At 48.7% G+C, this 26,091-nt stretch overlaps 1 protein-coding gene across 5 annotated transcripts in view; it reads right to left on the bottom strand.

The window, feature by feature from the left end:
* Window positions 1-2,973: 2,973 nt before the first annotated feature.
* Window positions 2,974-26,091, bottom strand: part of PRKCE (protein kinase C epsilon) — a 497,130-nt gene continuing 474,012 nt past the window's right edge. For 3 of the 5 annotated variants that reach the window (XM_007097856.3, XM_042981319.1, XM_042981320.1), the window contains exon 15: window positions 4,319-7,524. In XM_007097856.3, the coding sequence (XP_007097918.2) occupies window positions 7,378-7,524 (147 nt within the window). In that variant the 3' untranslated portion in view covers window positions 4,319-7,377. Of the gene's footprint in view, window positions 3,149-4,318; window positions 7,525-26,091 lie in introns of those variants that run through there. The other 2 variants (XR_006215687.1, XM_042981318.1) reach the window with 2 other exon arrangements.

Raw genomic sequence — 26,091 nt, 5'->3', positions numbered from 1 at the left:
AGGGTAGAAGGCCTTCACAATGCGACACAAAGCTCAGTTATATATATGCATCCTAGCACTTGGAAACACATACCTCTCTTAATGAGGGAAGAAAATTCAGTGAGGAAAGAAAAAATGAGATAACAAACAGGGAGATGAATCAACCAGCAAAAAAAAAAAAAAAAAAGTATAATATTATGATAGAAAGACTTTGAAGTGCTTTTGTACAACGCACAAAATATAATCAGTGGCGGGGTGAAAATGCTTGTGGCAAAGTTGCTTACTGCCCAATTCCCCAGAACCAGCTGAGTGGCCACCCGGAAGGCCCTCCTCTGCCCTTTGCGTACCCATAGCTTCATCATCCTTCAGTATCCTCTCACCGCTGCCTCCTCCAGGAAGCCTGCCTGGATAGCACACACCTAACCCCTTTCTCTGGACTTCCCCAGTGTCATCTGAAGGGCTTATCTTTGTCTCTCTTGTCAGCCCTGTGCTGCTCTCCTCCATGGGCCTATCACGTCTTCTGCTGGTCATAAGTTCCCTGCGCACCAAGACCTTGTCCTCATCACTCTGCTCCCTGCTCCCTTCCTGCCCCCAAAAGGGTCTTTCACAGGTGGGGTAGGGTGTGCGGGTGCCCCAGAAGAGCTGAGGGGCAGGACATCCGGAGGATGAGAGACAACAAATCAGAGCGAGGACAGGAGAGCAGTCCTCAGGAGACCAGGCCACGCCACTCGTGGTGCAGGCTGGCCTCTGATGAAGGACAGGGCACCTTAGGGAAGAGAAAGAATACTAACAGTTCTAGATGCTGTGCTCTGGAATCTTTATCTCCCTGACCCTTCACAACAGGACTTTGAGGTAGTAGGTCTTGTTATCGCCATTTGATGAATGTGGAAAGGCACGGTTGCCTGCCCAAGCGGAAAGAGCTAGAGCCAACCCTCGCTTGCTGCAGACTCTCTGAACCGATTTTTGTGATGCATTTCCCCGGGTTCTTTTTGGTGATCTCAGTAGCTGCCAGAGGGGGAGGCTTAGCTGCTCCCTGACGACCTCACAGACCATGTTCTGAGACATATATGGACAAATATTTTATTAGCAAGCAGGCACAGAATAGTCTTGTGGACATTCCGCAAGTTGCATGAAGTCCCAGCTCCGGCAGCCTGGGTGTTTCCAATAGGGCCTTGAAGCAAAGGTCTACCCAGGTCAAACGCCAGCCTGTGCCAGCCACAGATGAGGCTGTCTGTGGGAGTTAGGCAACCAAAGCTCTGGCAGGACAGCAGGGGGACACGGGCAGCTTATGGGGCCAGCCTACAGTGCCATTCCCAAGGGTGAAAGACAAACCTCATCCTAAGGTAGGTGTGTGTGTGTGTGTGTGTGTGTGTGTGTGTGGCAATTTTTTATTGATGTACAATACACATAGAGGGAAGTGCACCAATTGTAAGGGTACAGCTCGGTGAATCATCACAAAGCGAACGTAGCTCTTTGGCAGCTCCCAGCTCAGAGAATAAAACTTAACCAGCATCCCAGAAGCTGTTTCGTGGCCCCTTCTAGTCACTACATCCCTTCCCCATGAGGGCAACCACTCTCCTGATTTCTAGTGACACAGATGATCTGTTTTGCTTCTCTGCACAAATGGAAGCATGCAGTCTATACTCCTTTCTGCCTGGCTTCTTAGACTCTGCGTTATGTTGTGACATTCATCTGTCTTGTTGCACGTAGTTATAAGTCATTTGTGGCTATATAGTATTCTGTTGTGTAAATACTCCACAATTCATTTCTTATTCCACAGCTGCCAGACTTTTCTGTTGAGTCAAGGGTATTCATATTTGGCTTTAGCAGACTTTGAGTAGCCAAAATGTTTCATAGTGGTACCATTTTATACTCAGACCAGAAACACCCAAAGTTCCAACTGTTCCATATCCTTAACGAAACCTGATACATCTGCCTTTTGGATTTAGTCATTCTGGCAGGTATACAGTGGTATTGCACCGATTTGAATTTGCGCTGCCCTGATTACTGGGGGAGGAGAAGGCTATTTTCTTACATTCTGTTTTTGTTTTTGTTTTTTTTACTTTTAAATGCAGAGATTTGTCTTTAAATATCTTTGCCCATCTATTATCCCAAATGTATCACCAACATCACCTTTCTAACATTCTTTATGCTAGTTAACAAGCCACCATTTTCCTTGAGAAAATAGTTTCCTGGAGTTCCTTATGCTGGTGACAAGACCTCCAGGTGTCGATGGGAGATAAGAGAGCACATGCACTTGTGGTAGGCTTCTGGAAAAACTCTATGCGATCAGCTGTCTGTCGCTAGAGGAGGGATTCCTGATGGGCACAGCCGTTCCATTCTTCAGGTATTGCTTACAAACAATGAGGCTAGAGTAAGAGGAAATTAAGAAAGAGACTTCATAATATGACATCTAAGCCTTCTTTCCACTCCCATCTCTCTGCGGCTGTAAGTGCTATGACAATGCACGTCATGTGGCTCAGTCCTCTCATCACATGGGGATCTTTAGGCCACTGCTCACCCAAGTTCTGGACTCTATTCAGGTACAAGGAAATGGAGAAGGGGCAAGGTACTCATTGATCCTATGAGATATCTGTTAGACTGGCAGGTTTTCAGTTCCAGGGCACAGCTGCCCAGACAGGCTTTCCTGAAGCGGTTCTGGAGCCATCTAGGCCTCGCCAGGAGACAGTGTTCCTCTTCCTGGAACAGACCTACCAGCGCTGGGCATTCTCTCCTGGAATGTGGCTAGCGGTGGGGAGAGAGGTTCCGAACCAGGGATGCTGCTCAGCCAGTGACTTTTCCTATAGCTTCAAAGTGATTTGTGCAGTATATAGATTTGGGAGGATGAGTTCCCTCATCTCCGGGACTTTGGAGCTGTCTCTTCTGGGCTACCAGGCAAGGGAGGTGTAGGCTGGTCAGATTGCATTCAGTGCAATGCTTGGAGAGGTCCTCTGAACTCTCCGGAATGGCTCCTTTTGTTTCTTCTGACTTTTATGTAAATTAATAAGACAGATAAGCTGGCAAGAGGTTTGCTTTTCCTTGGTCACTTACCTAGAAACTTACCAGCATCAAGGGAGGAAAATATGTGATGTATACAAATTTCCTGTTGGGGTGGATCCGGGGGTCCTTTTCCTACATCTCCAGGCAGGCAGGCAGGCAGGCGACATTGCTAAGGGGAAACCGAGAGTACATTCAGGATGACATGCCATAGTCATTGGAGGGCTCACAAGGAAGCACCACCCTTACCCCTGAGGATGACAGATGGTAAAACTGCAATTATTTCCACAACTTGGAAGGAAGACAAAGTTGTGGCTAATTGAAAGTTGTGGTATATCCAGGGCGTACTTAGGAGTTTCAAATATTCTTGAAAAATCTGTGTCAGAGAAGGATGAGGAGGAGCCTTGCAGAACCAGCAGCGTGACATGAATGGAGTGGCCAAAAAGGAACACTCCAGAACAAAGGAGGAACCGGAGAGCCCAGGAGCCACCATGGTAGCCACGAACATTGGCTGAGCAGGGGCGGTGGGCACACGCTAAAGCTCAGAGCCCCAGTGACCAGTCGTGCTCCAGGACCAGCCTGCAAGGGGCCCCAGTCTTGAAGGAGTTTCCTGGACTCCAAAGCCTGAAGTTCTGAGCGACTGGCCAGAACCTGAGTCCTGACGAGGCTTGAATGGGCACTGGCTTCAAGAAGATTCATTCGGTGTTTGCTTTGCTAGAAAGATAAGAATGAGGGTGCTGCCTGCTTTGCTTGTCCAAATTCCAGCACTCCCAGGCCGACTGCGTGCTTTCGCTCTGCGCCCAGACAGCCCAGAGCCACATCTGATCTACTCAGGCCCCCTCCATCTCGATGGTGGTAGTCCCAGAAGCACAGAGGCGAGGCTGGGGTGAGCCAGTACGGCCATTTGCATCCTTTGTGCATATTCTTCTCTCTTTTTTAATGTTTATTTATTTTTGAGAGAGAGAGAGAGAGAGAGAGAGAGAGAGAGAGAAAGCGGGGAGGGGCAGAGAGAGAGAGGGAGACACAGAATCCAAAGTAGGCTCCAGGCTCTGAGCTGTTAGCACAGAGCCGGGTGCAGGGTTCGAACCCACAAACCGCAAGATCATGACCTGAGTCGAAGTCAGACACTGAACTGACTGAGCCACCCAGGCACCCCTCCTTTGTGCAGCTTCAAAGGGAAGGGGAAAGCCGAAACCATGCCTAGGTTTCGCAATTTGGAATCCCTAATGTACAAAAGGCACAAAGCTTCATTGGTGCCACGCTGCCACTCCCAAAGAAGATAAAGAAATGCTCATTGGAGCCGAGAAATAAGATTTAACGCCATTGTATTTATTAGGTTCTGAAACAATACACATTCACATCCTTTTGAATACAGTACATTTGGCACAATAATGTTTACAATGAAATAACACTAATGAATGGCAAGAGATTAAAATTACATCCAGAAAGGAAAAAAATGTACAAATAAAGCATCACAATACAAAAAAACCCCTAAAATTGAGTACATTTTATATTTAGCCAGAATTATTTTGCACATAATTTAAAAAGAGGTAATTTTTTAGCCTTCTTTTTTTTTTTTTAAAGCAAGAATGCATTTTTTTCACCTTTGGAGGAAAAAACGATGTTTCCACTTCACAAAGTCCATAATGAGAGAACACAGGAGAACAGCTATCCTTCATATATTTTTTGGCATTTTTTTTTTTGCACTCAAGAGCTGGATAGATTAGAAAGAAATGTAATAGTGTGTCCGCTTCCTAAGCCTTGTGAAAATTGAAATGAAACAGTGAATACTCGAGGAACACACAAGCTTTTTTCTATAGACGACATGGGATTTGAACCCGCCTGTGAGAGAACTGATCAGCTCCGGCCCCAAGCAGGAGGCATCCCAGCCAGCCCAGCTTCGGTGCTGGAAGGGGGCATCTCTGGGCCAGGCACCCCGCGAATGACTGCCTGGAGCTGCCGGGTGGAATGTATTATTTGACTCTGCAGCCAAAATGCCAGTTGTCCTGTAGGAAGGGCCCGAGCCCTGCTGACATGGGAACGCCACCGGGGCCTTGAAGCAGGCCGCTCGTCTTGCAGGTAGAGCTTGCTTGGCTGTTCCAGGTTCATCGTGGTGAAGGAAGCAGAGGAGAAACAGAGCAGTAGTGATGCAGGAGTATGATGGGCAGTATTGTCACGTCTTCTTAAAAACTGAGATGATGCCACCGTGAAGATGTTTCTGTGCTTGTACTCAATTCCGGAAGATAGTCTCTCTCTCCCCCAGTATGTCAAGTTACCGAAGAGAAATTAAGTTAATCTGTTCTTCTTCACTTCACTGGTACGCCAAACACACAAACTGATAGAGTGATAGTATTTCTAAGTCTCATAAGAACGGATCATAACTACACCTGAGTTTTTAAAAAATAAAGACAAAAGGAAACTGAATGTCATCCTTAGTAATAACAAAGGCTATGGCCAACCAGATGCAAATATGGACACCAACCTTCTATGGGCTCGAGCTGGTCACCGTCCAAGCTTCGAAACCACCATCGAAAACATTCCTTTCGCTTCCCCATCCCTCTTGGGGCATAATAGAGCACAGGAGAACTGTATGTGAGATTTAGTGTAGCTTACTATATGTTTACGTCTTTTGAAATAAACCAAAATGAAATAAACAATACTAAAGACTCCTCCCCATCCTCAAAAAAGAAACACACCTTATCTCTCGGTAACTTGAACCAATACGCGTACAGAGTATTGCACCTGGACATTATTGTAATTATTCTTTCATAGACTAAAGTTTTATAATATGCCTGAACATGCAGCAGTTGATACCTCTAAGTTCAATGAATTAATTCCACAGGCCTTGCAGCAAACACTATATACAAAAATCGCAAATGTACAAAAGGCAAAAAGCTTCATTGGTGCCACTTTGCCACTCACACGTATCTATATTTAGGGGCAGCCGGGAAATCCGCGTGCAACAGTTGGAATGGATTCCATTCCCTGCTAAAATCAGTTCGGTAAAATAGATAATCAAATAACCTCCGGAAACATATACACAAAGCCACAGAGAACCCTTGGAAATCAAAGAATGTAACGCTGTTAGCATATCTACAGGAGGTAACATCACATCCATGAAATAGGGTCCCACGCGAGTTGCCATTTGCATGTCGCACAGAAACAAAACTCCGAGCACGTCTCGCCACATTGGCAGTTTGCAGATAAGTTGCTGTTCCGTCTCTGGATTCCCTCCGCATAACCCACGTTCAGCCTCATTCGGCTTGCTCCGAGAGCAGAGATTTCATATTTAACTTTACATGTTTAATGTCTTAAAAACCACAACACAGCAGTACTACCAATTCTTCGTAGAAGTGCGCAAAAGGAACACACTGTTGCAGGAAATAAATAGAGCGTATGCTGGGAACTCAGAACGAAACTGGAAAGAGAATTTGGGAGTGAGTTTTCCTAGAACCTCAGGGTCTTGGCCATTGCTGCGGTGGCCTCTGTGTTCAGGCAGAATTTGAAGAATGAGCATTACTTGTTTTCTTCTCTCTCAATTCATCCAGCTCCCGTGTGCCACAAACCACAAAAACGCTAACAGCCTAAACCCTGGACAGTTGGTTTCTCATTGTATAATAGCCCTTTAATATCTACCTGCGTTAATACTGGAATTTATATCTTTTGGCCGATTAGAAAGCCAATTTGGTGATATATTCTTCAAATGTTAACCGAGTTCAAAATCCGATTTCTTTTTCTACAAAGAGTGATTTCTTTCACGAGACACATGCTCTTACAACTTTGGCATGCCCAAGAGCTACAACTGAAGCAAGCCAGTGTTGGCCGTTCTGCCGAACACGGGCAGCCAACCCATGCATCTCGTGGTGTGCCTCCACCACAACGCGCCTCGAGGGCACCCACCCCCATGCCGAAGAAGCACCTGTCTCTCCTGGACAGAAGGGCTGAGGGTGGCAGGCTCTCAAAAGTGGGAGCCTCAGAACCGAGGCTCTCAGAAGTGAGAGTGATTGGGCCCCTATGTCCAATAGCACGGCCAGACCCTTCTTGTTTGCTTTTCTTGTTGCTCTTTGAAGTAAAAGAACCGAAGCTGCCTCGCTGCCAGGAGCCCCTGAGGAGTGGAAACGGGCTTGCCAACAGACCAAACACGCAGTGTGTCCAGCCGACCGCTGACCCCATGCGATTCTGCATCACTGGTGAGACAAGAACCAAGAGTGCCTTCTGGTCCCCAGGTGGAAGAGGGAGGAGCCCGCCTGGGGTGAGGGAACACAATAAATAGAGGGTAGACGAGGGACTGGGGCTCTGGAGAACAGGACAGGCAGTTCAAGGCCTTCTGAGCCTCCAGAAATAGGACTCTTCTCGGCACCCTTTCCTGCAGCGTCACCAAACTCCACCTGGAACAGCTTCTCAGGGCATCAGGTCTTCGCCAAAGTAGGAGAAGCCTTTGAATTCCTCCTGGTTGATCTGCTTCACGATTGCTTCATCCACGAGCGTGAGGACAGGCTCTTCCCGGGTAAAGTCTTGGTCAAAGTTATTGACGTCTCTTTTGGTTTTCTGTGAGAAGAAAAGAGAAAGCACTGACTCCAGGCTGACCTTCCTCCCGGGGCCCCCCCACAGGGAGTGGGCATCACACCGACCAGCCTCTCACCAAAGCAGGCCTCTAGCTACTGAGAGAAGACACGGGGCTGCTCCAATGAGGTCACGACGGATGGCCCCAGGACCAGGAGGTGGCAGAGGACTTGGAAAGGAAGAATGAGTCCAGGTGAGAGGGAAGAAGGGGTGAGAGGGTATGATGGAAAAGCAGGGAAGTGGGATTCCCACAGACTGCCGTGTGGGGGTGGAGCACGCGTGTTTGGGAGCGTGGGATGCATAGCTCTCATCCCGTACTCCCCCTGCTAATCTAACCCTCTGGCTCCATCAAGACCTCTGTCCCTGTGACCCGGGGAACAAACTTGAATGTCTCTCCCATGGAGTCTCCAGTGGTCTTTCTTGTCTCTAGGTAGACCTCCATAACCTTGCCAGGTCTGCTCCTTATGACCTCTTCTAAGTAGGAGGATGAGTAGAGTGGGGGCAGGGGACCGTCTTCTGGGAAGCCTGCCTTGATCCCTACCTGCATCCACCACGAACCCTATTTTGTGCTCCTACATTCTTTCCATGATTATACTCGACATGCTGACTTGCAACGAGTTGTGGCTATTTGCCTTGCCCAAGAGCTCCTTAAAGGCAGGGGCCTTGTCTTACTCAACCTTGGGTTCCCTACAATAAGCATCTACTGAATGAATGGCCATGTGGAAAAACCCACCACTGCACTGACTCCCCAGCCCCGAAAGACCCATACCCAGTTAGAGGCTCAAGTTCCCGAAATAGGGCTTATGGTCCATGGGGGATGGAGAGCAGCAAACAAACAAATCCTGGCTTTTGGAGAAAAACATGGAAGTGTAAATAATATTCTCTCTGCCTTTCGGGACTTCCAGTTGATCTGGGAGCCAGTACTACTGTCTAGAACACACACTGCGATAGTTAGAAAAACTTCCGTGGAGAAGTCGGGACTTGGCTGGGACCTGAAGAATGAATTACGGTCGTGTTGGCAGAGAGGGGAAGAAGTCACCTCGGCAGGGAGAGGTGGGACAAAGATGGCGGGTGGGGAGGTGGGAACACGGAAGATGTAGAACAGGGTTCCCCGAGTTGCCCGGGGTGGAGTCCAGCATGGGGATGGAGGGAGGCAGGGTGAGTCCGACTGCGGAGGCCTTCAACGCCCGCCCCCCTCGCCCTGCACTACATGGCACAATGCCCAGAGGATTGAAGGAGCTCCAGCAATACCCTTTCAGGTACTGATTAACTGGTGTTACCCAGGATTAGTGACCTGGATGATGGAATAAATCTTGTGGAAAGATTAGCATTATTATTTGTAGGAGGAATATTAATTAATATAAGCTTTGTTCTGTGGAAACTAGTAACCTAAAAGATGTTAATAATACTCTATGAAAAAGGTGGTTTAGAGACAAAGCTATTTTTGCACCCTGCTCTTGGACGTTTGCCACATACAGTGGCAAATTAAAGGCTCTGAGATGTCATAGGGTCAAGAAACCTGGTTCACTTTGTTTAGAACAGCCTTCCTCAAACTTGACGTGAAACTTTTTTTCCTGAATAGCTTTTTTTAAAAATTTAATTATTTTGAGAGAGAGAGAGAGTGCACATGTGCAGGGGAAGGGCAGAAAGAAAGAGAGAGAGAGAGAGAGAGAGAGAGAGAGAGAGAGAGACAGAGAGAGAAAATCCCAAGCAGATTCTGTGCTGTCAGCACAGAGCCTGACTCGAGTCTCAATCCCATGAACCATGAGATCATGACTGGAGACGAAATCAAGAGTGAAACCGACTGAGGCCCCCCCGCCCCACCTCAGGCACCCCTTTCCTGAATAGCTTAACATCCGTCTCAGATGCAGAGTTCTGCAGGACATGGTTTGGGAACTGTGGTTTTATAGTTTATAAAGCACCTGCCCATTTGTTTCCTTATTTGATCCTTAGAACAGGCAGATACTATTACCCTGATTTTATAGATGGAGACACTGTGGCTCAAAGAGATTTGGTGACCAGGGTCACCCAACTACTTAAGAGCAGAGTTGGATTCAAATCCAGATCCCTGCATGATGCTGCTTGCATAGAATGTCTAGAAAGCTGGACACTGGAGAAATGGAAAGACATGGCAAGGATCAAAGTCCACCCGGAGACATTCAGGCCAGACTGCTAGGCCTGGAGCCAGAAGGGCTTGCCAGTGGGTGAGTGTGGCAGGAGAAGCTGTGGGTCGGGGCGAGAGTGGGTAACCTGTACTGGGCGAGCTTGGCTGGGGGGAGGGGGCATGTGTTCAGACCATCCCAGGCTGAGATCAGAATCAGGAGGATAGCACACAGCAGGGATGACTGGATCTTTCGGCCACATCAGTCCTGCTTCGTGTCTTTTCTCTGGGCTTGAGCTGCATAGTTGAGTGGGTCTCGGAGACCTCAGAAGGGAGACAGAAGAGAGATACAGAAAATCCAAGGGATGGAAACAGGACCCGAAGGATGTGTGTGTTGCCCTTGAGATGAGGAACGTTGAAAAATCTGGAACTGTTCGGGCACTGGCCTTCCCTGTCTGCTTACTTGTTTGTGCTTCACCTTTTCAGTCATTAGTGTCCATGGAAACTGGCTTCATTGCCTGAGGTCGGCTGAGCGTAGTGACGGAGCTAGATTCCACAGGACGTCTGAATTTCATCACTCACTGACTGTGTACCAGGCAACCAGGTTCGGTCAGCACAGCGAGGGATGTCCTTCCCAGAGGACCTCTAGCTCCATTTCATGCTATTTTGGGGCACCACCAAGTCAGCTCTGGGCTCTCCAGGGGTCACAGAATCATGGGTGGCATTTCAGTGACGGTGCCATTCTTTAAGAACTCTAGAGAAAGACATACTTGCCTTGTCCGCCCCCTTATCCAAACTGGCCCAGGCCCTGGTTTCCTTGGAAACATTTTTTTTTTAATTTTTTTTTAATGTTTATTTATTTTTGAGACAGAGAGAGACAGAGCATGAGCGGGGGAGGGTCAGAGAGAGGGAGACACAGAATCCGAAACGGGCTCCAGGCTGTCAGCACAGAGCCCGACGTGGGGCTCGAACTCATGGACCGCGAGATCGTGACCTGAGCTGAAGTCGGACGCTTAGCCGACTGAGCCACCCAGGCGCCCCTCCTTGGAAACATTTTGAATGCATGTCAGTTACTCATTTCCAATTCAAGAAGCCAAGATCCCCACTATGTGCAATTCCTGACCATTAACCTTAGAGACTTGAGAAGTTTTCCAAAGCAAATATCTCTGGGAAACACCACTCCCTATTAATAGCATGTAGACAGCATAGCATCCTCAATGTGGAGGGGATTGGGCATTATATCCTTTATTCACCGATTTTATTCTTTGAAAAGCTGGGGCCTCCCTGTGAGCGAGCATACGACTCAATTCCAAGGTTCAGATGGACAACCCCCCAGAGACATTCCCCGTTGACCTAGATCCTCAGTCTTCCCATATGCCTCCCCTAGAGTCTAAATGTTATACTCTTAGCCCACAGTGTGGAGCCTGAGAGGTGACCCTGGGACCTCTTCAGTCTTTATCTCCTTCATGAAGCCCATCCTACATGCTTGTCCCACACTTAGCGGGGCGACACGGAGGAGGACGGAGAGCACTAGCTGACCTCTTATCTTGGTACTGCCCCTTCCTGGCTATATGACACTGTGAGGTCACTCTCTGAAATTTAGTTTTTTCATCTGTAAAATGGGGGTAGTGACAGGCACTCTATAGATTGCCTTGAGGACTCAATGAGACATCAGATGTTAGGTGCCTCAGTGCAGACTCCAACATGTAATGGGCACCCAATAAATGCACCTCCAAGTCTTAGCACCTGTGTGCCATGGGCACACATCATAGACAGCTTGGTTGCTACCCAACACAGTCTGTGTGACCTGCCCATTGGTGTCATGAGCTTCTCGAAGGAGGGACTGAGTCTTACATTTATCTGTATGCCTCCAAATGCTGAATGAGTGCAGAGCTAGGGTCTACCTGAACATCCCAGTGCTTTGTCCAGAGATTGAGATTCTTCCAATGGCACCTGACTGCCCTTGGGAAAAGTCCCAGGGTCTTACAGTCCTCTATTTCTAAGGCCCTTCAGGGTCTTATCCCCGCATAGCTCCCCACTGCTTCTGGGCCCTGCTGGACCATGAGGTTCTCTGGACTCACTGGCTTCCCCTGACTCCAAGCCTGTGCCTGGAACCCCCTCTCCCACCCCTGCCTCTGTCCCATGTCCTCATCACCCAGCTGAATTGCTCACCCTTCCCAACCAGGCTTAGATGGCCTTCCTTCAAGCAGCCTTCCTGTCCTTCCACCCCTCTTATGGGTGCTCCATCATTTCTCTCTCTCTCTTTTTTTTTTTTATGAAAGAGAGAGCAAGAGAGTGAGCGAGTGCACTAAAGCAGAAAAGAAGGGCAGAGGGAGAGATAGAATCCTAAGCAGGCTCCACGCTCAGCACGGAGCCTGACACAGGTCTGAATCCCACGACCCTGGGATCACGACCTGAGCAGAAACCAAGAGTCAGATGCTCAACCCACTGCGCCACCCAGGAGCCCTCTCCTGCCTTATCACAGCCCTGATCACACGCATCCTCCTCCTTTCCACTAATCTGTGAGTTTGTTGGGGATGGGGACTGGGTTGAACTCACATCCCATCCCCATCCTAGTGCACTGCCTGGCACACAGTGAGTGCTCAATAAATAGCTGCTGAGAAATGAGTGAATGCACTGCTCTTGCTTCTACTGTATCCAGAGCCAGGTAAGTGCTCTGGCTTCAGGACCACTGGCAGCTGTTCTACCAGATGGGCTTTTCACGTCGGGGAATCCCAGGTGACGTGGCGAGACGGCTGAGGTCTGATCTGTGAGGGGTCTAGCGCGGGGCAGCCCAGAGAAACAGGCAGACTTAGGCCTACTTCATGGGGTTTCCTCTCTGAGCAGCAGTCAGCTTGGGGCACTGGGGTTCCCTGATTGCTGGCAGGAGACCAACACAAACAGGTTCAACCAGGGTTTGGGAAAATTCCATCAAAGACAGATGGGCTAAGGGGACTTTATGACACTAACCCTTGTGGCTAATGTTAGAGGAAAATGACACTCCCCTTCCCTCTGGCATCCCTTCCGAGAGAGATAAGGTCTGGGATTTGAGAGGTCCGGGGCTGACTCTGGGGCAAGGGCCTACCTTTGGTATCTCCAACGGGGGAGTGAGGTAGGTTATGGAAACAGTTACAGGTCCCTCCAGATCCTTTTGAGAAACTGCAACGGAGAAGCAGTGCCACTGGGCCTGCCTTATAAATCACCGGAGGCGGCCGAGGGCTTGGGGGATCAGCCGGCTGTGGTAGTGCTTGGATCGCAGCACGGACATGGGCAGGCGGCCTGAATGCCTGCTTCCTGTCTGGCTGGCGCCATTCTTTCTCTCACTGTACTGAAGTCATAAACACCAGCTTTCAGAAGAGCCAGCGATTTCTGCTTCTGTCTTCATCTGATTACAAGATCAACAGATGACTTTGTTCTGAAGCACCAAGAAAACTCCCTAATCTCACCAGCTGGGGCATGGGGCTGGCTTTCATGTGGCTACGTCGCTGGTCCCTGCCCACACCTCTTTACCTCTTCCGGGCATGACGAGAGCACAGGTTGTCGTCACTCTGATCCACGCACACAATCAGAATGGGGGAGGGGGAAACATGCTGTCTCCACACAGTCTCCAAAATGCCAGCTTTTTTTGGTCTTGGGCCCACATCAGGTTCCGACTCCCTCTTCGGAGTTCCCTGACAGCCACCTTACCCAATCTCACCCTCCTCCCAGCTCCCACAGCACTTTCTGGATCATGCATTTGGCCCCTTCTAAAATGCTATGTGTGTCACAGCCTCCTCTCAGATACCTTAAGACACCTAGGACACAGCAGATGATGTGCAAATATTCATTTGCTTGAAATAATTTCATTCACCAGAGCAGTCAAACCCCAAATTCCTCCTAGCTTTGAAATGTCAAAATTCTCGCCTAAGCTCCACTTGGCTCTTTTTACATACTTGCTCTCTATTAAACAAATCTTTGTAGACACATATCTATTCATTATACCCCTACATTGTAAATAACAGCGTATACGTGTGTATGTTAATGCACCCATGCTTACGTGTGAAGTTAAATGAAATAAAGGATGTAAAACCGCATAATGCCTTGCCTGGCAAAAATGAGGGCTGGAACAGAATTTCAAGTTAACTATCATTTACCTAGAAATTGCTCCAAACATAATCTTCCATTCCTTTCTTCCCCTCTTGATCTTGTTAAGTGCGAATTGGTCACACTTCGGGATTTTCTTTATAGAAATCAGAGCAAGATGTACGGGCTCCCCTGGCACTCGGCCGCCCATGGAGCTTTTATGGCACCTATCCTGCCCTGAGCCCTCAGTGGCTCCCTCCTTTCTAAAACCCACCTCCTTCTTAGCATGTAGTGGCCACAGCTGACCTTTCCACTCCTGACTCTGGTCTGAGCAATGCCAAGTGCTGTGGCATGACCTTCTACTTGGTAGGAACCCTCAAGTTAATCCGATGCCTAGTTCCATTTCTCAGGGAGCTGTGATAAATCGATGATGCTCTTAGTGTTACCTATCCAGTGTGACCCTATTATGGGTTGAACTGCATCTCCCAAAAAAGAGATGTTGAATTCCTAAGCTCTGGTATCTCAGAATGTGACCTTATTTGGAGGACATAAGGTCCATGCAGATGTCATCAAAGTGAGATGCAGTCATGAGGGTGGGCCCTCACCCAGTGTAACTGGGGTCCTTACAAGAAAGGGAAGTTTGAACAGTGACAGACCTGCACAGAGGGAAGCCCACGTGCAGAGACATGGAGAATGTCACCTGAAGAACGGAGATGTTGCCACAAGCCAAGGAATGTCTGGGGCCACCTGAAGCTGACAGAGGCAAGGGAGGACTCTCCCCACCACCTCTAGGCTGTGGGGGCGCTAAGGCCCTGCTGGCAGCTTGATTAAAGACTTCTCCTCCCCAGAACCGTGAGATGATAGGTTTCTGTTGTTCTAAGGCACCCCGTTTAGGACACTTTGTTTGGGCAGCCCTAGGCAACTGATACAAATGTCAATCTTCTGAAATAGATTGTTTTGAATCCAGATGTAATCCTTTGCATTTGACTTTGATTTCTTCTTACTTTGGTGCTTATTTCCGGCTTGTTGAGATAATCATAAATAATGATTTTGTAACTTACTTCTCTGATCTCAGTCTGTTACCAACAAAGTAGGGATAATAAATATGCCTAGCTTGCCGAGGGCTCTATGAGAGCATATAAGCAAAGCTCATGTAAACGTGAAAATACTATGGGAATATAATGTTAATTCTATCATCCATCTTGTCTGCTATATCCTTCGACTCTGTGTCATCCTAAAATATGACTGGCATGCCTCCCATTACTCCAGTAAGACATGCATAAAAATACCATGTAAGGCAGGCTCAGGCTTGGACCCTTCTGGCCTGCCCTCTACAAACAGCCCTCTTGCAAAGCCAACATCCAGGCACCCCAGCAGACTTTGGGGGCATTATGGTTAAATCCACTGTGAATTGACCAGCCAAGGTCACTTTTTAAAAAATGTTTATTTATTTTTGAGAGACAGCACAGGTGGGAAAGGGGCAGAGAGAGGGGGACAGAAAATCCGAAGTAGGCTCTTCACTGACAGCAGCAATCCTGATGTGGGGCTCGAACTCCCGAACTGCGAGATCATGACCTGAGCCAAAGTCAGGTGCTCAACTGAGCCACCCAGGCACGCAGGCATGGTCACATTTCCCATCTTGTTCAGGAGGATGATATCAAAGACTTTCAATTGCTTTGCTGGAATAAAGACACCTAACGCTGTTGCATTTCTCTGGTCTATTGGTCTAGAAATGAAGTTAATTGGCTCCAAGTGATTACCATTTTCCCCCAGTGTTCACAAAGTATCTTTTCATAAAAACTTCTAGAAATTGCTTTAACAGCACCTACCTCCAAGTATCCCAAATCTACATTTTCCCTATTTTTGAATACGGGGAGACTGTCTGCCCATCTCCCATCGCTTGGTGTCACTGCTGGATTCTGGAAATCCAAATTACCAAGTAGTGGGCACAGCAGATTTTTTAGTAACCTGACATGTAGTTCACCTGGGCCTAGACCAGTGACTGCACACTGGACCGCCAGGAACTTTACATAACAGTGATGCTGGCCCCACATCAGAGATTCAGTGTCACTGCTCAGGGATCTGGCCCAGGGAATGGCCTGTCCTAGCTCCCCAGGTGAGCTTTATCAAATGCAACTGATTTGCATGTGACTTTGATTTCTTCTTATTTTGGTACTTATTTCTGGCTTGTAATGACTTATTTCTCCCTTGGAAATCAGTTAATCTTTACTGGGTTTTGCCCTAATCTTTGTACTTCTAAGAGACTTCTCTTTGGGGAAAAGTTAGAGACAAGGTAACAGCCTTGCTTTTTGTCACTGGTAACAAAGCAGTTCTCCATCCTGCCTGTGCGTCAGAAACAAAGGGAACCTGGACAAGGAGCCCTGGTGCACTGCTGGTGGGAACCCAAACTGGCCGTGGCTGCTCTGAAAAACAATGTGGAGCGTCCTCAAAAAGGTAAGAATAGAACTACCCTGTGATGCAGTAATCACTGCTGGGTATTTACCCAAAGAAAACACTAGTTCAAAGGGATACATGCACCTCTAAGTTTACAGCAGTGTTATTTACAAGAGCCAACATATGGATGCAGCCCAAGTGTCCACTGACTGATGAATGAAGAGGTCATACACACACACACACCCACGCATACTGGAACATTACTCAGCCATAAAAAGGATGCAATCTTGCCATTTGCAATGACGTGGATGGAACTAGAGAGTATAATGCAAGTGAAATAAGTCAGTCAGAGAAAGACAAATACCATATGTGGAATTTAAGAAACAAAACAAGGGGAAGAAAAAGAAAAAGGGGAGGCAAACCAAGAAACAGACTCTCAACTCTAGAGAGCAAACTGATGGTTACCAGGGGGGAGATAAGTGAGGGTGAAGGAGGGCACGTGTCATGATGAGCCCCAGGTGGAGTAAAATAAAAACTAAAAAAAAACAACAAAAAATCCAACAGTGCGCCCACATGGACACCTGGGCCTTGCCCCACACCTCACTAATTGGACCATCCAGGGGTGCGGCCCAGACCTGTGTATGTTTTAAAGCTTCCCAAGTGATCCCGACAGGCAGCCTGACTGGGTCCCTCTGTGTAAAGGAGCAGTGGGTCCCTTTCTTCCTTCTTTTCCTTGGCAGTTTCAAAAGGCCTTTTTGTGGCTTAAAAGCCTATGTAGGGCTGTAGTTGCTGTGGATTTGGCTTCCTCTCAAGTTCACACTGTATATTGGCATTCCTTCTCAATTTCATGCCCTCCTTTCCTTATTTGATATTAGCCTTTATAAACTGGGACATCCAAGAGCTCACTGGGAAGCATATTGGTGTCTCCAGGTGCTGCCTCTGAGAGGCAGTGCTGCTCAGTAGGTTAGCACGAGAGCTCTGTGGCCAGACTGCCTGGATTTCACTTCTGCTTCTCTCCAGCTTTGCGGCTTTGGGCAAATCACTTGGTCTTCTCTGGGCCTTACTTTCATCATCTGTAAAATGGGGATGCTGGTAGCCCTCCCTGTATATTCGTTATAAGGAGTAAGTGAAATAATACATTTAAGTGGTGAGAACAGCACATGGCATAGAAGAAATGTGAATTATTAGCATTGCTTCCTCATCAATATTTATCACAACTGTATGGTTAGAACAAACAGCACTGTCTTTGGGATGATCCTTGAGAGCGATTTCTACTTGATCTTGGTTCACAGAACAGTCACTATTTCACCAGGACACCCTGGGTGCTTTCTCGTCCCCCCCACTCTGCTATACAATTAACAGTCTGCTCTCAAAAGCTAAGAGCCACATGTGTGACACTCCCACAAAGAACATTCCTGATTTTTTTTTGTCTTCCTGCCTTTGTTTTTCTTTCCTCATTTTCACTGATATTATATTTAGAGTATGTCCTTTATATATCCTGGTGGGCCATCTTTAAACTTGCAAGAATAAAGCAAGATAAGAAAAACAAGAAGAAGAAAGAAGACAAATTTTACTTTTAGCGCTGCTGGCTGTGATGTCATCTCTCCTCTGTAATGAGCAGGGTGTGAGTGTGTGTGGGGGGGGAGCTTGGGGAACTTGGGGCTGTTAGAGACTGGGGCACGGTGGGCACCACATGGTGATGACCCCTGTAGGAACAAGACCTGGGGCTTCCAGGGCTTCTGAATGTCAAGAAATGCTCCAGTTACATTTTCACATTAGGGGTCCTAATTTTTATTTTATTAAAAAAATTTTTTTTAACATTTATTCATTTTTGAGAGACAGAGTGCAAGTGGGGGTGGGGCAGAGAGAGAGGGAGACACAGAATCTGAAGCAGACTCCAGGCTCTGAGCTGTCAGCACGGAGCCTGAGGTGGGGCTCGAACTCACAAACAGTGAGATCATGACCTGAGCTGAAGTCGATGCTTAACCAACTGAGCCACCCAGGTGCCCCAAAACCCACAGAACTTTAAAAGGAGAGCCCAAGACACCACTCCCTGGAGTCCCCTGCTTAACATGGTCAAGTGGGGAGCTCATGAAGGTGATTTTCAAAGTCGCTTTTGCCTCTAAATTTTACGGCTCAATTATTTTTTTAAGTTTATTTATTTTGAGAGCGAGAGCAGAGGAGGGACAGAGAGAGAGAGGAAGAGAGTGAATCCCAAGCAGGCTCTGCACCGTCAGCACAGAGCCTGACACGGGCTCAAACCCACGAACCATGAGATCATGACCTGAGCCAAAACCAAGAGTCAGACACTTAAACAACTGAGTCCCCCGGGGCACCGCATACAGCTCAATTATTTTAAGTAAAGTATTTCAAGCAAGACTCTTAACCTGGATTTTCACTCTTAAAGCAGGGGTGGCAAATTTTCTCCAAAGGGCCATACAGTAAATCTTTAAGTTTTGTGGGCCACAGGATCTCTGTTACAATCACTCCACTCTGCTGTCGTGGCTCAAAGGCAGCTGCAGACAGTTGCACAAGTGTGGCTTTACGTATGGACGCAGAACTTTACATATGGATACTGACATTCGAACTTCATATAATGTTCATGTGTCATGAAACATTCTTCTTCAACCATTTAAGAAAAATGTAAAAACCATTCCTAGATCGAGGGCTGCACAAAAAGAGGCAGTGGGCTGGATTCAGCCTGTGGGCCAATTTGCAAAGCCTTGTGCTAGGGAATGGACTTCAGGGCTTCCGTGAACCTCGTACAGTACAGCAAGTTGTGCATGTGGAAACATCTCACTGCAGCAGATTCTTGAAGGGGCGGTGATTTGATTGCTAAGAACCACAGATTTGAAAGTTTCTCTTTGAATAAAGCCTGAATCTGTCCAACGTATGATAACTCTGAGTAATCCACACAGAGAAGAAAGATTCTCAGGACATGAATTGTCCCCTTGGACCATGGCGGGGGGGTCCCCGGCACGGGGCGTTCCCTCTGGTGTATTCAGTGCTCTGCAGGAAGGCTGAAGCGACTCTATGAAAATGATTGGGAAAAGTCCCCCGGACACAGACTGTGTATCTGAGGCTCTTTCCAGAAGGTTCTTTTAAGGCCAGGTGAAGTCATTTGTATCAGTCTTAACTCCACAGACAGCATTTCTTCATTCCTTTTAGGAAAGGAGGCATTTCTGTGTGGCTCTGAAGGGTGGTACTTCTACCTGCTCGAACCCTTCGGGCCTTCCAAAGTCCACCCACATGCACACCTTTGGCTGTGACAATTTGATTCTAAAATTTGGTGACAAATGCATAATGCATACATTTCAGCCAAGAGTCATTTTGAGCCACGTGGCTAGGGAGAAGTCCTCATTGTCTGTATGGTGCACATGGGTGCTTGATGACATTCAGTCTGGAGTTTATAATCAGCCTGGAGGTGCCTCGAAGTGGCCTGTGAATCTTGGCTTCCTGGAGAGGCAGGCATCTCACCAGCGCTGCCTGGCTCAGAGCTGGGGCCTTGCCAGCTCCCGGTTAATTAAATGGACCCTGCTGCATCCCCAGAGGATGGCAAAGTGCAACGGCTTTGTTCAAAAGGTGAGCCTGCCCTCTGAGACCAGCAATGAGAATAAGGGAGAGTCCACTGCCCTCTCAAAATGCTGTAAAGGAGTTCTGAAACCATTACTGAGGCCACAAGGCTTCCATTCTGCCACTAAAGACAGGGTCTGGTGCTGCCATGTGGGGAAGGAAATACCCCTTATATCAGTTCCCTTTCCTGGGGAACCATTCCCAGCCTAGGCTGGTCCCCCCATACCCCTCGGTTGTCCCGTGCCTCTCTTTCCTGGTACTCCTCATAACTAGCGCTAAATAATGACGCACTGGGCATCTCTCTTGTATTCCTAGCATCGTCGTACAGAGCCTGGCACACTTGTTTCCGCACATGAAAACCTCACTAAAGCCCACGGATGGAGGTTTTTTCAGGTGCCGGGCTCTGCACTAATCGTTTCCCCTGCCTGATTCACTTTTGCTCACCCCCACCCCAGGGGTAGCGAGCACTGCCACAGAGCCCACTGGAGAGACTGGGAAACAGTTTGCCCAAGGTGCAGCCGGGACTGAATTCAGGTGTCCTAACACCAAGGCCCATGTTCCTGACATGTGCCGTCCTGCCTCCCTCCGAGAGGCATCGATGCGTTCACGTGCGCGATGGGCTGCTGCACGGAGCCCAGCACAGGCATGCTGTTCAGAGCTTTCCACCAATAGCCTTGTTATTTGCATTACAAACGCACACCTGCAATCTTCCCTGTACATGAAGCCACCGTCCCCACTACAGCTCATGGGGTCATTTCTTAGACATGAGGAGCGAAGAGGGGCCTAGCCCTTCAGAACTTTTTAGTATGACCAACAGTAAGAAAGACATTTTGTCTACAACCTAGTGCACATCACCTCATCCCATCAGCCCAAGAAATGATTCAGCAAGCCATAGTTTACCTAGATTGCATTCTGTGCTATAGTCTGATATTCTACTTATTCTTTAAAAACTTTTTTTAATGTTCATTTATTTTTGAGAGAGACAGAGTGTGAGAGGGGGAGGGGCAGAAAGAGAGAGGAAGACACAGAATCTGAAGCAGGCTCCAGGCTCCAAGCTGTCGGCACAGAGTCCGATGCAAGGCTCGAACCCACGGACCGTGAGATCATGCCTGAGCCGAAGTCAGACGCTTAACCAACTGAGCCACCCAGGCGTCCCATGATATCCTACTTATTCTATTCTGTTTGATTCTACTTGACCTGACCCTACTCTACCCTATCTTAGTCTTTATTACACTTTTTTCTTCACCTGACTCCTTAAATTGACTTCACACCCTACTGCTGTGGAGACCCTGAAGTAGGGCAAAGGGGCACTCAGTCGGGGTGTCTGGAACTGACAACATGCAGAAAACCTGGGTGGATAGCCAGCCATAAAAAGGCTCAGGAGGAGACAGCGCCCTACATGCTGTGGCCCGCCCGAGGCCTGAGCGCCCGAGCTGGGCTCTGCAGGGAGCTGGCCCCACACAGCGGGACGTGCTGCGGCAGGACCTGTGCCCGGTGATGCATCAGGAGCCCGCGTTCTCCAGCTGAAAGTGGGGAGGCCCACAGCGGCAAACCTGGCCCCATTCCGCTTCTAATTGTACAGCCCTTTTTCATGTAGCATCTACTTTTCAAAGCAGTGTCATGGTTGACGCCTGTTGGGTTGACATCTATCTAATTCCAGGGACTTTTTGGTGCCCAAAGAAACTTTTCAATCTGGTCCTGGGCAAAAGCCCTGTTTCTCCACTCACCAATACCACCCCCCTTATTTATGAAAATGTTCTAGATAGAAATCAGTTCTCTTGGCCCGGAATTTATTGTTGCTCTGCCTGCTGGCTTTGAAACGGGAACTGTAAACACCCGAATGTATGCCTCTCAAGTCAAGATGAGGTCACCCACCTCTCCTACCATTCAACACTTTCAGGTTTCCCAATGCAGGATCTTATCACCCTAAATTCTGAGGCATAAACTGGAACAGATCTTGGGCCATAAAAGGTGACAAGAGAATTTAGAGCTGGAGCTAAGAGAGAAGTATTCTCTGGAAAAACACTGTCGATCTATAGAACTTATTCATTCATTCATAGTATATGTTACAACACCTACTACGTGCCAGGCGTTGCTGAGGACGCTGCTGTGCACAAAACAGATAAAAATCCCTCCCCTGACAAATTAACCAGAGCAGGCTAGTTGTTGGTGTTGGGTGATGGGCACATGGGGATTCTCTCTACTTCTGTACATGTTTGACGTTTTCCATAGTAAAAAATTAAAAATGTAGTTCCTAAATCTCACACACATGGATGCTGAGTGAAAGAAGCCAGACACAAAATCACAAAACAGCACACACTACACAGCTCCATATATATGTGTGTGTGTATACACACACACACACACACACACACACACACACACACGAAACTCTAGAAGACACATCTACTCTCCAGTGACAGAAAGCAGATCAGGGACTGCCTTGGGGCACAGGGCACCTGGGAACAGTTTGGGGTAGAGATCTTCTTTCACTGTGCTGGTGTAACATGGGTGCATCCATTTGTTAAAATGCATCAAAATGCACATTTTAAATGGGTTAAATTTTATTCTATGTAAATTTTATTATAATAAAATTGATTTCCAAAAACCTCCAATCCCTGCCCTCATAGGCTGTAAGACATTTTAGGGATTATGTAAGTCCCTCATTTTATAGGAAGGGAGCAGAGAAATTCAGTGATTTGCTCCGAGTCTCAAAGATATAAAAAACAGACGGACCAGCACCCAGCCCTGTCCAGTGTTTTCCTCTTAGCTCGTTGCCTCTGATACAAAGTGGGGGCTAAATTCTGGAATCTCATGTTTTGGGGTGACTATATTCTGAAACTTTTGGTGGATCACCCACATCCCAGGTGCCTGGGTACCTGTAGCCTGAATCTGCCATGCCTCCCCCAAGAAGACCACCTGTGGTTTCCAAATACTGGCTAAGATGCGGGAGGGGTGGGGAGGAAGTCTGGCTGAAGCCCCAAGTCAAGGTCTGCTTTATTTCCTGAGTCATCGCAGTTGGTAAGCCCCACTGTGGGCTTATCTTCCCATCTCCCTACTCAAGGCAAGTATCATATCTCACTGTCCCTGCCATTCTTGACCTTCTTCCACACCTAGCGGAGCTCACACACCTGACATTCAAGCTCTGTGCACCGATAAAACCCCTTTGGGGATGGAGTAGGTCCCAGAAAGAAGAGGCCAGAATAATGTGGGGCTCTGAGTCCCGCAGGCCGGGATCACCTTGCTCTGAGAGTGAGGCTGATGTGGAACTGTAATGATGTGCCACAGACCTAATGTGTGTTTGTCACAGAAGAATGTCTGAGTGTCAAGTTTAAGCTAAATCCAAATCTGTTACCATCCACTATCCTGGCACAGACAGTGGGGAGTAAACAGGGCACTAACGCCCCCGCCCCCCAATGCAAGCTGGGTTTCCAGAGCTTCTTTCCTCCCTGATAGCCAGCTGTGCCCCCTTGGAGGCTGGCGTGGGTGGGGAACACCCCCAACCCCTTGGTGCACAGTCTCCCTTGGTGTCTGCACCCCTCAGAGAGCAAATGCTGCTGGAGGCCTGGAGGCCTGAGCCCCCCACCTGGGGAAGGTTTGAGCTTCTATCTGCTTCTACTTCGATGCACATTATCCAGCCTGGGACCACTGCCCGTCTTTTCCTGGCTGCCAGACCACCACCCCGGGCGGGACCTTCTATGAGACTGCAAGTGGCCAGTGGCTCCTGTGGCTCACAGAGGCCCTGCCAGCTGGCCTGTCCAGGGAGGCTTTCCTCTTCACATCACCTTTCCTCCCTGCCCCCTAACCTTAAGAGGCAAACCCCAAGACCCCTGCCCTGAGTCAAGTCCTGCATTTTGTACTGTGCCTGGTATTCCCCAAGCACTTTATGTTTGAGGCTCCTCCGGCCACTGGAACCCCTCAGGATGGTAGCATTCAGGTGATTCTTCTTCTTTCCTTTTTTTAAAATTTTGTTTAATGTTTATTTTTGAGAGACAGAAAGACACAGAGCATTATTGGGGGGTGGGGTGCAGAGAGAGAGGGAGACACAGAACCCGAAGCAGGCTCCAGGCTCCAAGCTGCCAGCACAGAGCCTGATGTGGGGCTTGAACTCACGAACTGTGAGATCATGACCTGAGCTGAAGTCTGACACTTAACCAACTGAGCCACCCAGGCGCCTCTATAGGTGATTCTTCTTACGTCAACCAGCCTTCTCCCCTACAGCTTCACAGAGGGTACAAAGTACATGCTCACTAAATTCCCGCTGAAAAGACCTGACGTGAATCCTGCCTTGCCCTCCCCTGCTGCCATGCCTCTTCCCGGTAGCTCTCTGTCCCCAATACTTTTTGGCTTTCTCTGCCCAGATCCAGCTCCTCTGGAGAACCTTCCTTCCTTCAGTCACACACAGCCCAGTAGGTCCCACGCTCCCTGGCAGGCTGTGTGTGTTACCTCAGGTGCTAGTGGGGTGGGGAGGAGATTAAATTCAATATACACTAGTTCGATGAACCCATGAAGGCAAATCTCAACTGAACAGCTATGAAGTTATAAATGAAAACTTCGGAGCTTACAGAAATGCCCAGCCCAGGGCTCAAATTCCTCCCCTAGGGTAGTGGGTGGGAGCACCAAAGTGATGTGCAGGTTGGGCTATAGGAACGCTCCTGCAAGCAGAATTCCCAGACAGAGAAATCCCTTGTGCAGAGTCAAACATGCCCCACTGAGGCTGTTTAGCTTAGAAACACTTGGGAACCCTCCGTGCTCCTACGGCCACGGTCATGGGGTCTCATCAGACTGCCAGCACTTTAGGGCTGGGCTGCACGGCTGTGCTTGGCAAACAAGACCACTGAGGACAGGGGCAGGGGAAGTAAAGGTGGTGGCAAGCTCACACCGTAAAAGGGGGACAGACCCTGCGGGGAAACTTGGGGTTCCTCAAGGGGCATTAGGGCCGGGGTGAGTCTCTGTCTTGCCGTATCTCCTGTCTTCCTGTGCTCTCCCATCCCAGACCAGGGGCAGGCCCGGAATGAAACTCCAGAAGGCTCTCTGCGGGGACTGGATGGTGCTCTTTGCTAGTCCTCTGCCTTGCAATGGCAGCTTCCCCGACCACATGGTGTCATCCCTCATGTGAACCCCTGGCCTCTCCGGGAACTGCGCCCTCTCTAGCCCCCTTGGCTTAGACCCCCGGGGTCTCCAGTACTGTCAGCTTTAGCTTTGTCCTAGAACCCGCTGTATCCCAAGGAATGTGCTAATCACTTCACTTGATTTGCTTTTCACTCCTCACAGACATTCGACGTGGTACATACTACTATCCCTGTTCTACAGATCGGCTCACGGGGGCTCGGAGAGGTGAGACAACTCTCCCAAGATCCTGCAGTGCTAGTTGGAACCTGGCCGCCTTTGATTCCACAGCCTAGCCTCCATACACCGCACTGCCTCCTTAGCTCTTGATTCCTGACGCAAGCGGGAGAAGGAGGGGCTTTGACAGGCTGGGTGGGGATGGTGGCTGGAGAGAAGAACTAAAATTCGTTGGGAATCTACAGGTTTATCTAATCCTGTTCATAATTTTATGAGTGGATATTTTTATCCCTATTTTACAGATAAGGAGCTCAGGCCCAAGGAGGCCAGGGGTCTGCAGATGAAGTGAACTCCTGGGCTTACACGGCTAACCCACGACAGCAATTTTCTTCCAACCCAAGTCTCTCTGCGGTCAAAGCCGGTACCGGTCCACTGTGCCATGTCACTACCTGGGCCAACTGCCAGAAACAGCTTCCTGGACATTTCCCATGATGCCCTCTAGGCCTGGACTGGTGTCCTGGCTCTTTGCAGGACCTTGCAGCCTCTTGGAGACGAAGGGCTCCCACTCTGGCCTGGACACAGTCCGGGGGGATGTCCTCACTGATGTCTCTAGGCACTGGCCGGGTCCCGTCCCTGCTCTGCTAGGTGGAGGAGGAGGACAGCCTTTGCTGGTCACCTGGGACTCTGTCTTCATGGGGCCCACTAACAGGTGGTCTCCTGGGTGGGTTGACGAGCTTCAGGGGAAAGGGTTGCCTTTGCCTGCTCAGCAGGGCTTCTCCTCAGGCTGCTAAGTTGGTGAGGTTGTGAGGGTCTCAAACCCACTTCCCGGTTTTCTCTCAGCACAGCCCGGTCATGCAGGAGCATGCAGGAAAGGCCTCCCTTGAGGGTCCCGCCATGCAGTGTGGACGACTGGATGGAAACAGATCATGGGGTTGGAAGGGCCTCCATGTCACCGGGCCTGAGAGGGCTCACCTACCTGGACAGACTCCCCATTCAGGAGGCCTTACCTTAAAGAGGGACATTCACACTGAAGCAAACTTGAAAAGAGAGAACACGTACACAAAGAGAAGTTTACTTGGCCGGCATTTCCCTCATTGCCCTTGGCTTTCACTGAGGATAGCTAGGTTTCTGGGGAG

This window comes from Panthera tigris, chromosome A3 (genome assembly GCF_018350195.1).
Source record: "Panthera tigris isolate Pti1 chromosome A3, P.tigris_Pti1_mat1.1, whole genome shotgun sequence".
NCBI lineage: Eukaryota > Metazoa > Chordata > Mammalia > Carnivora > Felidae > Panthera > Panthera tigris.
This window is presented reverse-complemented; position numbering and strand designations above follow the sequence as displayed.